This window comes from Belonocnema kinseyi, chromosome 2 (assembly GCF_010883055.1).
Source record: "Belonocnema kinseyi isolate 2016_QV_RU_SX_M_011 chromosome 2, B_treatae_v1, whole genome shotgun sequence".
NCBI lineage: Eukaryota > Metazoa > Arthropoda > Insecta > Hymenoptera > Cynipidae > Belonocnema > Belonocnema kinseyi.
In genome coordinates, this window is record NC_046658.1 from 39,127,022 (window position 1) to 39,141,793 (window position 14,772).

At 33.2% G+C, this 14,772-nt stretch overlaps 1 protein-coding gene across 4 annotated transcripts in view; it reads right to left on the minus strand.

The window, feature by feature from the left end:
- The window catches only part of LOC117183132 (pseudouridine-metabolizing bifunctional protein C1861.05), a 442,705-nt gene that overhangs the window by 396,585 nt on the left and 31,348 nt on the right, over positions 1-14,772 (minus strand). For all 4 annotated transcript variants that reach the window (XM_033376331.1, XM_033376330.1, XM_033376332.1 and 1 more), the window contains exons 2-5: positions 11,248-11,610; positions 10,693-11,032; positions 9,696-9,805; positions 9,330-9,389 (exon numbers count right to left, since the gene is read on the minus strand). In XM_033376331.1, coding sequence (XP_033232222.1) covers positions 9,330-9,389; positions 9,696-9,805; positions 10,693-11,032; positions 11,248-11,610 — 873 coding nt within the window. The remainder of the gene's footprint in view (positions 1-9,329; positions 9,390-9,695; positions 9,806-10,692; positions 11,033-11,247; positions 11,611-14,772) is intronic.

Sequence of the window (14,772 nt, forward strand, 5' to 3'; positions counted from 1 at the left end):
ATAAATTCATAATTACAGGATAAGTTCTAAATGCAAATAAAAGAAGTTGTAACTTATTTTAACTGGGCAGCTAAAGTAAATCCATTCAAAATCTGCAAGGAAATTATATCTATATAACTAATATTGACGTATTTCATTCAATAATACATACATATATATGTATATATGTGAGTATGCGTGTACTAGCTCAATGAAGTCAAACAATAATTACTACATAAATAATAATAGTTTACTTTCATAAAAATAATAATCGAAGAGAGTTTATTCATTGAAAATGATAAATAATGGTAAAAACAGCTAGAGAATAAATTATAGAATGGAAAAAAACTTCGTTTTTTTTTCTAAAATGGCACTCCTACAAATTGTTCCTTTAGATGTCAGAATGAACCCCCTAATTTGTGGCAAAATAAAAAAAAAACAGAACCCGTAAGCTGGCTTTAAAAATGCATGTAATGTATTCTGTTAATGAAATATGTCACTCAGGCACATTTTATGAATCATTTTATGAATCAAATGCAGATTTAATTTAAATAAAAATTAAAACGAACAACTTTCAGGGGAACATTTTAAGGGGATTTTTTTTATCTCGCCCTAATGAATATGGATGCATTCGTTTTTTTACATTTCCTGTGTAGAAAAGTTTGAGCGAGTGAAAATTCTAGAGAAAGATAAAAATCTTGCAGATTCCAAACGATCTTTTGAACAGATTTAATTTTGCAAAAACTAGAGAATAACCACTGCAGAATGTTTTGATAACATAATATATAAGATGTAAAGAGGCATGGTGCAACAACTTATTGAAGTCGAAAACACATTTAAGGAAATTTATGTGAACTTGCAGTTTGTGATATCAAAGCTTTTCTACTTGAATGATTTTTAATTCACTACACTCAATATCAAACAAAAAAGATCCAAATTTCGAAAATGATATAACATTTTTAATTAAAAGCGTTTCAACTTATACCATTTTCAATTGAAGCATTGATGCCTGGTCTGCAATTTACATAAATTGTTACAAATTGCACAATTTCCCATCGAAAGTCTGAATTACTCAAACAATTTTTCATGTTTTTTTTTATCAATGTGTCGAATGTTCATTGCCCTGTTTGTAAAATTATTCAATTTTGTAAGTTTCAAGTTTAAATAAACACGGTTCGAAAATGTTCAATTTGACATTCATATGTTTCTAGACCTTGGTATAGAACATTTTTAATTTGTATGGCTTTTACTTTAAAATTGCTATATTTTAAATTTTACTTATTTGGAAATTGTCTAATTTTGAATTATGAAGTACAATATTGAACCTTTAAGTTTTAAATTGCTTATTTTTCAGTGTTCAATTTTCAAATTTAGAATTATTCCTCATCCTTAGATTCGACAAGTTGAGTATTGATTGGCCACTCTGAGAATTTATTTATTTATTACACTCTTCTAACTTTGAAACGTTTTCATCATTTTGTAAGCATCGATAAACATATAACAATTCATCAGCGCGAGTAATCTGTATTGATTTGTATACCATTGAGTATTTTGCTAAGGTAATAATAAAAATAAAAATAAACGGCTTCCTAGTTAGATTATAACTGACTGTAGCTGCGCGAATTCAAGGATAACGGAATATGTTTATTAGTAAAAAATATACCTGCACCGCAATTTACAATATGATGTAAATTATCGGCCGCCTGCTTAATAAGTAAAAATATGTTTTTTACATGTCCTCATGGAAACTACTTCAAAGTACTTAAATATGAGTATAATGACATACTTTAAAACAATATAGAAACTATACATTAGCTTTTTGGAAGCGTAGACGGCTTTGAAATCAACTGAATGTAAGATATAAATATAATATGTAAGTGTTTAGAAAACAGGGTAAGGCAAAGTAGAAAACCCTTCACAGCAAATATTCACTACATGTAAAAGAATTCTATGAAATTTAGGCGCAATCTCAAAAGACTCCTTTTGTATTTGCCAGAGAAATTCTGTAACAATAGAACGAAAATTTAATGGAAATTTTTTACGTGGACAAGAAACATATACAATTACGTAAAATATGTCCACTTTTTCAATAAACCTATACTTATTCCGAACGTGATCAATCACAAATAAGTATTATAACAAATCAGTTTCAAAACTGTGTACTATAGTTTGGTTTGATGCTCATTTCTCAAACAAATCATCGAACTGTCACTAAAAATATCAAAAGCTTATACAACTCGCAGGCACACTTGAAGGAGCCTTTGCCACTATGTACATAGAATATTATAAATAAGAAATATAATTTGTTTGAAAGTAACATATAAGGCTGCAGAGTTGACGTGAACCGCCCAATCATAAAAACTTAAAATTTTAATAGTGTGCGATTAACTCATTTCAGCGAATATTATATTGAGTAAAAGTGCAGATATTGCATTATATGATGAAATTGTTCACTTGGAATATATCAATCAAGAAAATACTGTTATTCTGTCTATCAAATTGAAATAAAAATCTTTCCTTTTATGTATTTTTTCGGAAATTGGTAACTTTACTATTTATGTAATGACACAGTAAACCTCCGAAAAATGTACACCGATCTTAGCGATAAAAAATATCTTTGAGATTTACAGTAAATAATTTAAAATTATATCTTTCAAATATTTAATTGCAAAGAAGGATAGTTATGTTTAAGATAATACAAAGATATCGTAAAATTTCTCTATCGATTTAAACTACCTTTTTGTAGCAAGCATTATTTTAAGCTTCCGAAACAATTGAAATATACGAGTAAAAGCATACATTACCATTTATCACCATAAATTGAGTGCACTTACTGTTTGCATAAAATGTATAAGTACTGTAAACATCAGAGGAATAAGTATAAACAATAAGATTAAACATTTTTTCTGTTCATAGTTAATATTTAAATGCTTTTCATAATTATTACTAGCTATTTATTCCCGGTTTCGCCTGGGTGCCCTCGATCAATATTGGTTTTTAATATTGTTTTTTTGGATATTCTGGATTGTTTTTTACTTTTCTGGAATGCTCCAAATGTTCTATATTACTCTGAAATTCTGACATGTTCTTGCCTCTACTAAAATATTCTAAAATATTGTGAAATGTTCTGAAAATTTCTAGAATACTTTTTGTAATGTTAAAGAATCCTTAAGAATTATCATTATTGTCCTGTAATAATATATTCTACAATTATTTTTTTAATGATTTAGAGTTTTATTGAACATTTAGCGAATATCTCCGTTTCATCGCAATCGGATTAACACGCGGTGTGTTACTGAAAATAGACAAACCGACAAATAAGTAAAAAGAAATTTAATCTTGATAAGTCGCTTTTCGAGAAAAACGGTTCTAAGGTTGGCGAGTGCCTTAAACACACGTGTTATAGTTTTTCTTCGAACATGAAATAAACTCACTTTCGGTGGCTTTTGGAACATGAATATAGTGCAATTAGATTCAGTATAGATTTCAATATCAACCCTTCTCAAACACGAAAATAATCATTTTAACCCTGAATTAGAAAAACGTCAATATCTCCTAAGCTAGAACCGGCCATAAATACCATTTTCATAGGGGCGCCCACATCGTACCTATACTTATTTTGACAGTTCTAAATACATTTTTTAACTATCAAAATCTTAGCTTTTTCTATAATATCTTTAGTTGATAAATTGAGCGATTTGAATAAGCTATTTTGGAGAAATATTTTACTTTATGTCGCCAATTTAGACAACACTTCTGCAAGTGATAAAAAACAGACTTGCGCTCAATTTATGACAATAGTATACACAAATTAAACACTTAAGTGGAATATCTATGTTTGCTAATTCTGCATGAACCGATTGATTGCAATACTTCAACACTTAAATACACATTACCGCCTGCAAAATAGTGCCTGCTTAATATCCAACTACAACTTAATTGTGAGATGGGAAAAAGAACATGATATTTAGCGATTCATCGTATTATTGATAGCATGTTAGATACTACTACACTGACGTGCAATAAATAAAGCGGTCATTACATTTGGGATTTGAATGAGGTGGATTAGGTGTCTAATCCAAAATTTATTTACCGCCAGTTCTTGTTTTTCTCGACGGCATAAAGAAGTATGAATGAAAACTGAAATTTATGTTTGTTCGAAAAAATAAAAAAATTTCATGTTCTGTGTAGAAAGAAAAAAGGATCTGGGGCGGGGGACTTCTGGGGTATTATTTGATGGAAAATCTTCCACAATTTTCGCGTGCTTAAAATAATTAATGCTTTTTACTGAAAACGGGAAGGCCAGGCGATTAGTTTTAATTTGAACTTTTTTAAATGAAGGATGTTACTAGGAGACTTATTTTCCTAATATCGTGTGCAACATGTACTGAAAGTAGGCAGTTATAACTCTTGCAAAGTAAACAGTACTTGCCGGAAATTTTTTATATTGAAGGCAAATTTGACAGAAATCAATCAAAATTTCTGATAAATTTATAAAGTATATAAAATTTCCAGAAATTTAATGTGTCTAAGATTTTCCAAAATTTCCGGTAATATATAATTTTTCAGTAATTTATATTTACTTATCGCTTCAGGCAATATACGAGACTCCGTTACTCCTGGAAAGTTAATGGATCAAAATGCACATGCACAGCGGTTTTAAAAAAGTAATCCTGCCCAAAGTGCGCAAGCGCAGCTTCAAATTCCTTTTATAACTACTTTTAGGACGGTTTCAGAATTGCTCACTTCCCGCACGCTATACATGTCTCGAAACGCAAAAATGCCTACATTTTGTACGAAAAAATTATTAAAATTATGTTACTAATAAATATAATCATTTTTTTTTTTGACAAAATCTACTTTTTTCGTATTTTTATCATCTCTCGATTGGAGAATCGTACTTCTTATTACTCAAATTATTTATTTTTTAATAATCTTTAGTTCTTATATTATTAAATGAAAATAGGAGCCTGGTGTTGAAAAGCATTAAGTTAACGAGATTAACGATATTATTATTTTTATAATTAACGACATTGCAATCTTCTGCGTATTAATAATGGTTTGTTCTTACTATACATATAAACTGCTTAGAAACTTTTAAAGTACTTTTTTTCCAAACTAGATAAAAAGTGCATATTATCACTTCACAAATAAGTCTGCTAGTTCATATTATCATTTGATTAAAAAAGTACAAATAAAGAAAACTCGTCCGTCCTCTTGTAAGGGGAGTTACCGGTGAATTCCTTTTTGTATATATTTTTATATAAATAAAAATATTCTTTAAGAGAAATAATATAAATTGAGACTATACGAAAAGCTAAGCTAATTTTTGAACTCACGTATCTTATTTAATGTAGAATTTCCAAATACCTAAGAGTACAAAAAAGTGACAAGTGAGTCGTACAATCGTTTTAAAAACCAGCAATAATATTTTTAGGATTTCGACGTAGCTTGGATAATTAACAAATTCTTTTGAAATATGAGGAAACCTTTGTCATTTAGTTTTGATTCTAATTTTGAATCACGTAGCCATGATTTTTGGTCGCCTTGGATTTTATTTAAAATTCGCTTCATACTTATACATCATGTTATGATAATATGTCTAAAGAAACAAATTTTTACTGTGTCAACCTCAACAAACGGAAAGAGCATCAATGGGTTTCAAAAAATGGAATGCCAGCCGTTTATCCTAAATTGAAAAAGATTTGTTAGAAAATGATGAAATGTAAAGACCTCGCAAGCACTATTCTAACTGCAAGAAGTATTCACAATTTTACTGAGAAAATTGTTTATACTTGTACGGGTTCGGAGTTTAGGTTTTGCGCGATTAAAAAAATAATAACCCTAAAAACACGTTTTAATATTCCTACTCTTATGGCAGACAAATTAACCAGTATCCCCTGTTCAAATCAGCATGAAAAAGCGTCACTTCAGAAACTATTAGCTCTGTGATCGTCGGTTGTCACATACATCTGTGAACACTGTGTGTTCTGCCGTAGCTACCCTTTTAAAGCTTTTTGTATTCAATATATGTACGTCATTATTATTAGAATACGTGAACATGAAACTTGTGTAGTATTATGCATTTTCTGTAGCTGTGATAATTGTCTTATTCATTTTGTATATCGTATATGACAAAATTTTCACGAAACAAAATCAAATTTGTCAAAACATTATTCAAATTTAAGTGTATAAAATGTCAAACTTTTTAATTGATATTGCTTAATTTATGAATGCCTTTAATATTTGTATGCATCATGGATTCGATTTTTTTAAAGCTAAATCCTAATAGCCCAGAACGTTCCAGGAACTTGCCTTAAACGGAACGCGCACACCTTGGGGATATTCCAGTAGAATGTTCCAGCCACGTACTTAGAACGTGTAAAATGTCTGAGATATATAAAAATGGATGTCATTTTTGAGTCTTGACCATCGCATATACATATACCTATAGGAAATGACGTATGATCCTATATGTTTTACCTATAGGTGTCACCTATAGGAAATGGCATAGCATCCTATATAGATGCCTGTTAGGGGCCCTCCCTAATAAGGTACCTAATGGTACGTAATTAATAGTATTTATTGGTACGTATGACTCCAGGTGCTCCTGTAGGACCAAAAAAAACTTCTGCGCAGCAGTAGGTTCCATAGAATACTACTGCGCATCTGGATAGAGTCTCATACAGGAACATATGTAACGTGCGCCCAAAAAAGGGGGCTTACTCTAAAAAAAATCGAAATCGAGGTTTTACACTTGTCGATAGTTTTTGAGCTGCTCCTTTTAATGAAATCATCGAAAAAAATTCCAAGCGTCATTATATTGCTAATAATTGAGTTGTTAGGTGCCCGAGAAATCGGGCTTCCGCTCCAGAACTCGAAATTCGGTGAAATACCATCCATCACTCGCCTCTACACCTACGCGTCTCATCTATACCACGTCCGTGAGCCGCGTCTACGACCTATCACTTCCCATGAAAATGGAGTGGTAAGTGGAGAGCGAAAATTTCGTGAGTCTTCCCTCTATCCTAAAATTCGCGTCTATGGGGTCGACTTCAACAACCCACCCTGAAAAATCTCACTTTTCAGAGTACACCTCCTTTCTTCGACGTACGTCACATATACATGATCCTACACAGGATCCTATGTCATTTCCTATAGGTGTCACCTACAGGTGAAACATATAGGTCCCTATGTAGGATCCTATGCAGTTTCGTATATAAGAACCTATATAGGAATTTTCAGTAGGGGGGCACGCCCTAGAAAATATCAGAAGCTTTTACAGTTTCAAAATTATTATTAGAACGCTCTGAATTCATATTATAGTGAACTACCACATATGTCCCCAACCACCTATTTCCCCGTGCGCCTAGTTTTCCTGCTCCTATGCACAATTTTTTCTCCGTGTGCAGTTCATTCACCTACCACCACAGCCCCTGCAGGCTCTCCTCCACATCAGTGCCTGAACACTAAAAAAAGAAGCTTGAAGAGCCCTCTTTGTTTGTAACTGAGGATTTTAGCATGAAATCATGGGAATGCAGACAAATTTTTCGAGAAAATATGCGAAATGTAAAAATAACACATAAATGTTAGAATATTAATATTTCTCAAGTGTAAAATGTATTTTATCAGTTATCTTCCATTCTTTTGTCGATTAACGAACTTTTAGTGTCCCGAAATATAATCAACTGTCCTAAATATGAGGTGAGAGAACCCGATCTGATACACTAACCACAAATTTGGGATATTTTATGTCATGGCACTGAAAAGTCCTCAATCGACAAAAGAATGGAACATGACTGAGAAAATACAGTCTACGCTGGAGAATTACAGTAAAAATTCACCTATTCTAACGGCCTTGAAACGTTTACGACCAAAAATTCTAAGGTTAGAGAGTCCCCCACCTCTACCACAAGTTGTCAAGTTATTTTTATCAAGCGAATTTCACTGGCCAAGATATTTTTATCAAGCGAAGTCAGATATACACACCCGACTAAGTGTAGTAACTACGGTTTAGTAATTTCTAAAACTGCTGGCCCACGCAGTTACACAGCCCAAGGGGCGAAAGACTATCTGTTGGGACTCTTGTCTGAAAAACACTAGCAGCGTAGCAGAAAGGTGGAGTCCACGGCGACTCACATGAGGATATTGCGTTTAGACGGCCCAGATTTGCGCAGCTGAAAAAATCGCAGGCTGTTAGCGCATCATGCATTCTAGTGTTTTCCTCGTATCTTTGTTGACGTAGGACAATTTGCCAACTAAAAATCAATTTAATAGAATAAAAAAGGACTCAAATACTTCGCAGAATAGTACGTTTTCTACCATATCATAGCGCGAAGAAATGCTAGGCTAGATGGAAATGTCAGCCGCCAGGAAGGTTATTGCATGATACTAAGAATGGAACATAACTGAGAAAATTAATTTTCCTATTTGAACATTTTTGATCTTTTACGTTTAGAATATTTTCTCGAAAAAGCTTTCTGCATTCCCATAAAGCAATATTGAAATACTCCATTCAAACTACCCGCTCTTCGGTTCTTTTATTTTAATTGGTCAGCCGCTGCCGCGGACCGCGGTGGAAGGTGACGAAACTGCGCAATTTATTACAAGCGTGTTATCTTTACATTTAGAAAATTTTCTTCATAAAGTCGCGTGCAGTTGCAGTGCAGTGCCATGTAGGTACCAAAAAGCATGACGGTCGAAATTTCCACCTATCCTAGCATGTTGTGGTCAACAACTGTGCTAACCTTCCTGACATTTCCACCTATCCACCCATGACCGTGGCATCGCGTTGCAATACTAATTATGCCGCAAAATATTTGAGTCTTTTTTTATTCTATTGTATTGATTTTTAGTTAGCAAATTGTACCATTTCAAGGAAATAAAAAATCAGTCGCATGATAACGGAGCGTGACTTTTTCAAGCGTGCATGTGCCGAAAAGCATTAGGATTGATATCACAGCTTTACTGTTTTAAAATAGACCCTCGCTTTTTGGTACATGCGCAGTTGAAAAAGTGACATTAGGCATATCGATACAAGGCCGATGTAGTCAATGAATGTTGCTGGACAAAAATATCTTGACGACTCGAGATAGAGGTCGTGGCTCATCCAGAGGGGTACATTCGTGAGCGCATATGTTTCACAGTGGGGGACATAGGTGGAAGTTTAATGTATATTCCATGTTAACTATTTGTGTATGTGATTAAAGGTCGATGAATACGAATGTATATAATATATCAATTATAAATCGTCGTAATTATTTATGTAAATAATGTAATTCATAATTTAGTTATTGAATATAAAAATAACTCGGTTATTTAGCTCATTATGACTACGTAGTGTAGCTTACCGTTATCTTAAGTTCCTTCATCTGCAAAGTCGTGTCAAATACCGCTCCACCAATAACAACCTTGAAAAAGTAATAAAATGTAAACGAGTTATTATAACCAACCATTAGCTAGTTTATCTGATCGCGTCAGATATCTGTAATACTAGTATGGATTTGGTATCTGATATTTCGGTTTCGGTAGAGAATGTAGAAAGAGTTGACAACATAATGTTCGACATTGGCTTTACAAGAATATAATTTTTAAAAATAAGTAATTCCACCAATCTATCCCGCAACTCACTGAATTCTTTCGAAAGCTTTACATGAACTTTTGCAATACCTCAATTTCATGTATTTTAGAATTAACTTCTTCAATTAGATACTTACAGGTTTTCCCTTTAATCTATATGGCCGGAAATGATCATAATCATTTTCAATAGTGAGATTTCGAGCTATTTCCGCTGCAACTTTTGCATTGTTTGTGATCAAAGCTATATCTGCAAATGTTAGAGGTTCAAATTATATTTTATTTTTTATTATTGCTTTATGAATTGAAATAGCCTGCATTTCAAGAGGACCCTACCGAAAGAAATCTCTGAGTTTTCTTTAGCGAAATAGCTTGGCCCATTTGAGTCTATAAACAAAGTCGATTTGAAAAAAAATAGTCGCGGAGATAGTTTGAGAGATTTGGGTCCTTTTCAAGATCCTTTTAGTGGTCGTTTTAAGAGTGGTGCGATGGTAATATAATGTTCCTTTTGTATTCGTCACGTACCGGGCGGGCAGAGTTATTTGCAGTAGTTGGTCGTGGCTAATCCGCTCTCCCTTTTTAAATTTCTCTTCAAATTATTAACACTTTTTTTAATTAATGAATGTTCTCATTATACTTATTTATAATTATAACTTATATACTGATAAACAATTTTCTAGTTGAATTAAAAAATGTTGTCTTTTTTGGCGTATCTCATTCCATTTACGAGAAACGTTCTATTAATTCCAATTTTAAGCATTCAAAAAAAAAGTTAGATATCTGAAGTCATCGAAACCCGTAGATTCCGAATTATTATGTTTTAGGCTGTTAACTATGAAATTAAAAAAAATCTACTTCTAAATTTTAATCCTAAAGCTTAAAAAAGGACCCTTGAGTGTCGGCTACTCTATTGAGATAGCCTCTCTGCTTGTTATTTATGATCGTATTCTTATTTCAATTTCGAAAAGGATATTTTAAAGCCTTCAAACCATTTAAACGAGCTTCCTGGACCTTTAAAAATATCTACCTGAGTGCCTGCGGAGAATTTCTCTGAGCTTCTTTGGTCTAAAGAATTTTTAGTATATGCTCAAAGATTCTTTTCGATAGGGGAGGTAAGAATTTAAAAAATCTACTTACTGGCTTGAACAGATCGACCAGCTGTAAGTTCAGCAATTTCTTGTAGAAGGAATGGAGTAATTTCTTTCCCAAAAATATTCTTTGTATTTGCTTTCTTTAGAGCTTTCTGTATACTTTCTTCTATTTCTTCTGGATTTAATGCATGGAACTCTGGAATTGGAACTGCCAACAGCATTCCAGTGTTAAGATTTAATTTTCTCTGTGCTCTAATTAAATGGGCTGCTTCTTTCGAAGTCGATACTCTCATTGGAGATTTTATTTTATCAAAAGTCTCACGGCAATAAAATGCAGGGAAATTGTTAGAGTCACCAAGTGTCACAACAGGCACACCTTCTGTTTCCTACAAAAATCGTTAAATTATTCGTAAATTAAATCAATTTTACTGTATAACATGAATTCTTGAGAAAAACTAAAGAGCTATATATTTCTATATAAGTGTACCCATTGTTCGTTCTTGCTTAAATATTTTACAAAACAATTATGTATTATAGATTATACATACGAAAGAGATTAAAACTTTCTTTTTAAAAATATTTGTAATTACAGCGGACTAACCAAGTACTCCAGAGTCTTGGGAATATCGAGAATGGCTTTAACTCCTGCACATACAACTGCAACAGGAGTTCGACTGAGTTCCATCAAATCTGCACTAACATCAAAATTTATTTCTGCCCCACGATGTACACCTCCAATTCCTCCAGTGGCCATAATTTGTATGCCAACCTGCTTAGCCATCAACATCGTACCGCAAACTGTTGTACTGCCATTTAATTTTTGAGAAATCACAAATGGAAAATCTCTTCGTGAACATTTTATTACCTTCTGGCGAGGAGTTTGCGATAATCGTTCTATCTCATCTTGATTAATTCCAATGTGGACTTTACCTTCTAAAATTGCTATCGTTGCTGGCACTGCTCCCTACAATAATGACTGATTCCATTACAAGACGTACAAGCACTTTCAAATTGTAAGTCAGCATATTTAATTAAAAATTTAGATAAACAAATTTTTTAACAGTAAATTTGTAAATTTCCGTAATAGCACGAAACGTTCCGCGGCAACCTTCGGGACGTTCCTGGAACGTGTAAAATGTCCGCCGCTCAAGAATGGTCCACTGCAACTCGAGATGGACCTTTCGTTATTGTTATTTTTAACTTCAATTATCTCGGTAATCGTACGAGATAGGTAAAAATGGATACACTATAATATGATAGCCATATTATAAACTGACCTCGATTTTGACCTGTCATTGACGTTTTACGTTATATTTATTGATAATAATAACGATAACGGTAATTTCTGTTTGAAACGTTCCTAAGTGGCCGACATCTTAGGGTTAAAATAATTTTCTGCAAATTTAAAGACTTCAGGATTCCTGAGATTATTAAACGTATATAAAAATAGAATTAAGATAATAAAAATGCATTTAAAACAATTTTTGGACAGTTTTTGAATTCATTTAATTAAGGGCATGTAATACTTACAGTTTCCCCGGCTTTTTTCCACAAAAATGAAAATTTTTAAAAACTGAATTCGGAGATGTTATAAAATATCATAACGGACATCTCCGGACTCTTTTTCGAGGAATAATAAAAAAAATTATTATGCTAAATAAAGACTTTATGCATATGCATTATTTTGAGGTTACCCTACCGAAAAGAATCTTTGAATATATACTAAAAATTCTTTAGGTCAAAGAATCTCAAAGAAATTCTCCGCAGGCACTCAGGTAGATATTTTTAAAGGTCCAGGAAACTCGTTTAAATGGTTTGAAGGCTTTAAAATATCCTTTTCGAAATTGAAATAAGAATACGATCATAAATAACAAGCAGAGAGGCTATCTCAATAGAGTAGCCGACACTCAAGGGTCCTTTGTTAAGCTTTCGGATTCAAATTTAGAAGTAAATTTTTTAAATTTCATAGTTAACAGCTTAAAACATAATAATTCGGAATCTATGGGTTTCGATGACTTCAGATATCTAACTTTTTTTAATGCTTATAATTGGAATTAATAGAACGTTTCTCGTAAATGGAATGAGATACGCCAAAAAAGACAACATTTTTGAATTCAACTAGAAAATTGTATATCAGTATATAAGTTATAATTATAAATAAGTATAATGAGAAAATTCATCAATTAAAAAAAAGTGTTAATAATTTGAAGCGAAATTTAAAAGGGGAGAGCGGATTCGCCACGACCAACTACTCTGAGTAACTCTGCCCGCCCGGTACGTGACGAATACAAAAGGAACATTATATTACCGTCGCACCACTCTTAAAACGACCACTAAAAGGATCTTGAAAACGACCCAAATCTCTCAAACTATCTCTGAGACTATTTTGTTTCAAATCGACTTTGTTTATAGACTCAAATAGGCCAAGCTATTTCGTTAAAGAAAACTCCGAGATTTCTTTCGGTAGGGTACATCGTTTTTCATCTCTGCCTTTCCGATAATCTGGAAATTATTTCTGAAATAAACTTTTTTGATTGCCTGCAAACAAGGTTAGTTCCGGGAGATTAGTTACTATGTTTATTTGTAAGTCCAAAGTTTTCGGCCAAAAATATTGTGTAGTTTGGAAGTAACGCTCGGATGAATTGTAACACACATAACCTCGAAATATACACGCACGTTGTTAGCAATATCAAAAATTTTTTGATAAAAAAAACACACAAAAAAAGTGTGTGGGGACGTCCGTTAGCATGTTCGCCATCATTTCCCAGATTTTGAAGGCAAAATATTTCTTATCCTAGGAATAAAGCCGGGGGAATCTAACACTGAAAAAATCGATACTGTTTCCTAAGCGCTATGCAAATTAATCAAATTTTGTTAAATTAAAACTTTTTTTAATTAACCCACAAAAAAAGTGGATGGGGACGTCCGTTAGCATGTTCGCTATCATTTCCCAAATTTTTAAGACAAAACATTTATTATTCTAGAGAAAAAGCCGGCGAAACCTAAAACTGGTGAAATCGACAATTTTCTAAGTATCACATGCCCTTACAGGCTCCTCAAATACAGACATTCGCATCGAAACATGTGACGCGTACGTAGAATGGATGAACTTTTTCTGTGCCACGCGAAAAAATGCTTTGTACGAACCTATTCGCCGCACTCAGAATAACTTCCTAGCATCATTTAAAATGTGTGACATTATAAATGTCAATTAATATTAATCTTATACATATAGATATGAACAAAATTAAGCCCGTCATGCGACTTTATAAAAAATACTGATTGCCTTACCGATGGAAATTCTTAGAATATTTTCAGGCGAAATAGCCTGGCCCGTTTCAGGCTATCTGTAGGCTCGATTTGAATGATTTCGTCTCAAGAGATAGTGAAAGATTTGGGTCCTCTTAATAGCGTATTCGGTTATCCTGCACTGGTGCACTCCGATCTGCACCGCAGCAGGTCGGAGTGAGAAGGAAGAAGTAAGAAGTAGCGATCGGAGTGCTCTTGGAGTACGCCAGTGCAGGATAAACGAATACGCTATAAGAGAGATGCGAATGTCATAATGGTCCTATTGTATTCATCACGTACCGAGCAGCCAGAGTTATGTATGTACAGTAGTTGGCTTAAAAATGTTCTTTCCGAAATTGAAATAGAAATACGATCATAAATAACAAGCAGAGAGGGTGACATTGAAATAAGAGTTCGATCATAAATAACAAGCAGAGAGGCTACATCAATAGAGTAGCCGACACTCAAGGGTCATTTATTAAACTTTCGGATTAAAATTCAGAAGTAGATCTTTTAAATAATATAATGTTCCTTTTGTATTCGTCACGTATCGGGCGGGCAGAGTTATTTACAGTAGTTGGCCGTCGCTAAACCGATTCTCCTTTTTTAAATTTCTTTTCAAATTATTCACACTTTTTTTTTAATTGCTGAGTTTTCTCATTATTATTATTATTACACCATTAAGCCATTTCCCGTTCGGGGTAGGCGTGACTCACTCGGCAGGGGAAAGGCGCAGTGTGTGGAAGGGATAGAGATTTTTCAGATTGATCCAGAATTCTCGTGCTATTTAAGTAAATAACACGTTCGTTCCGCAACAATGCTCCGACCCAGGTTGCTG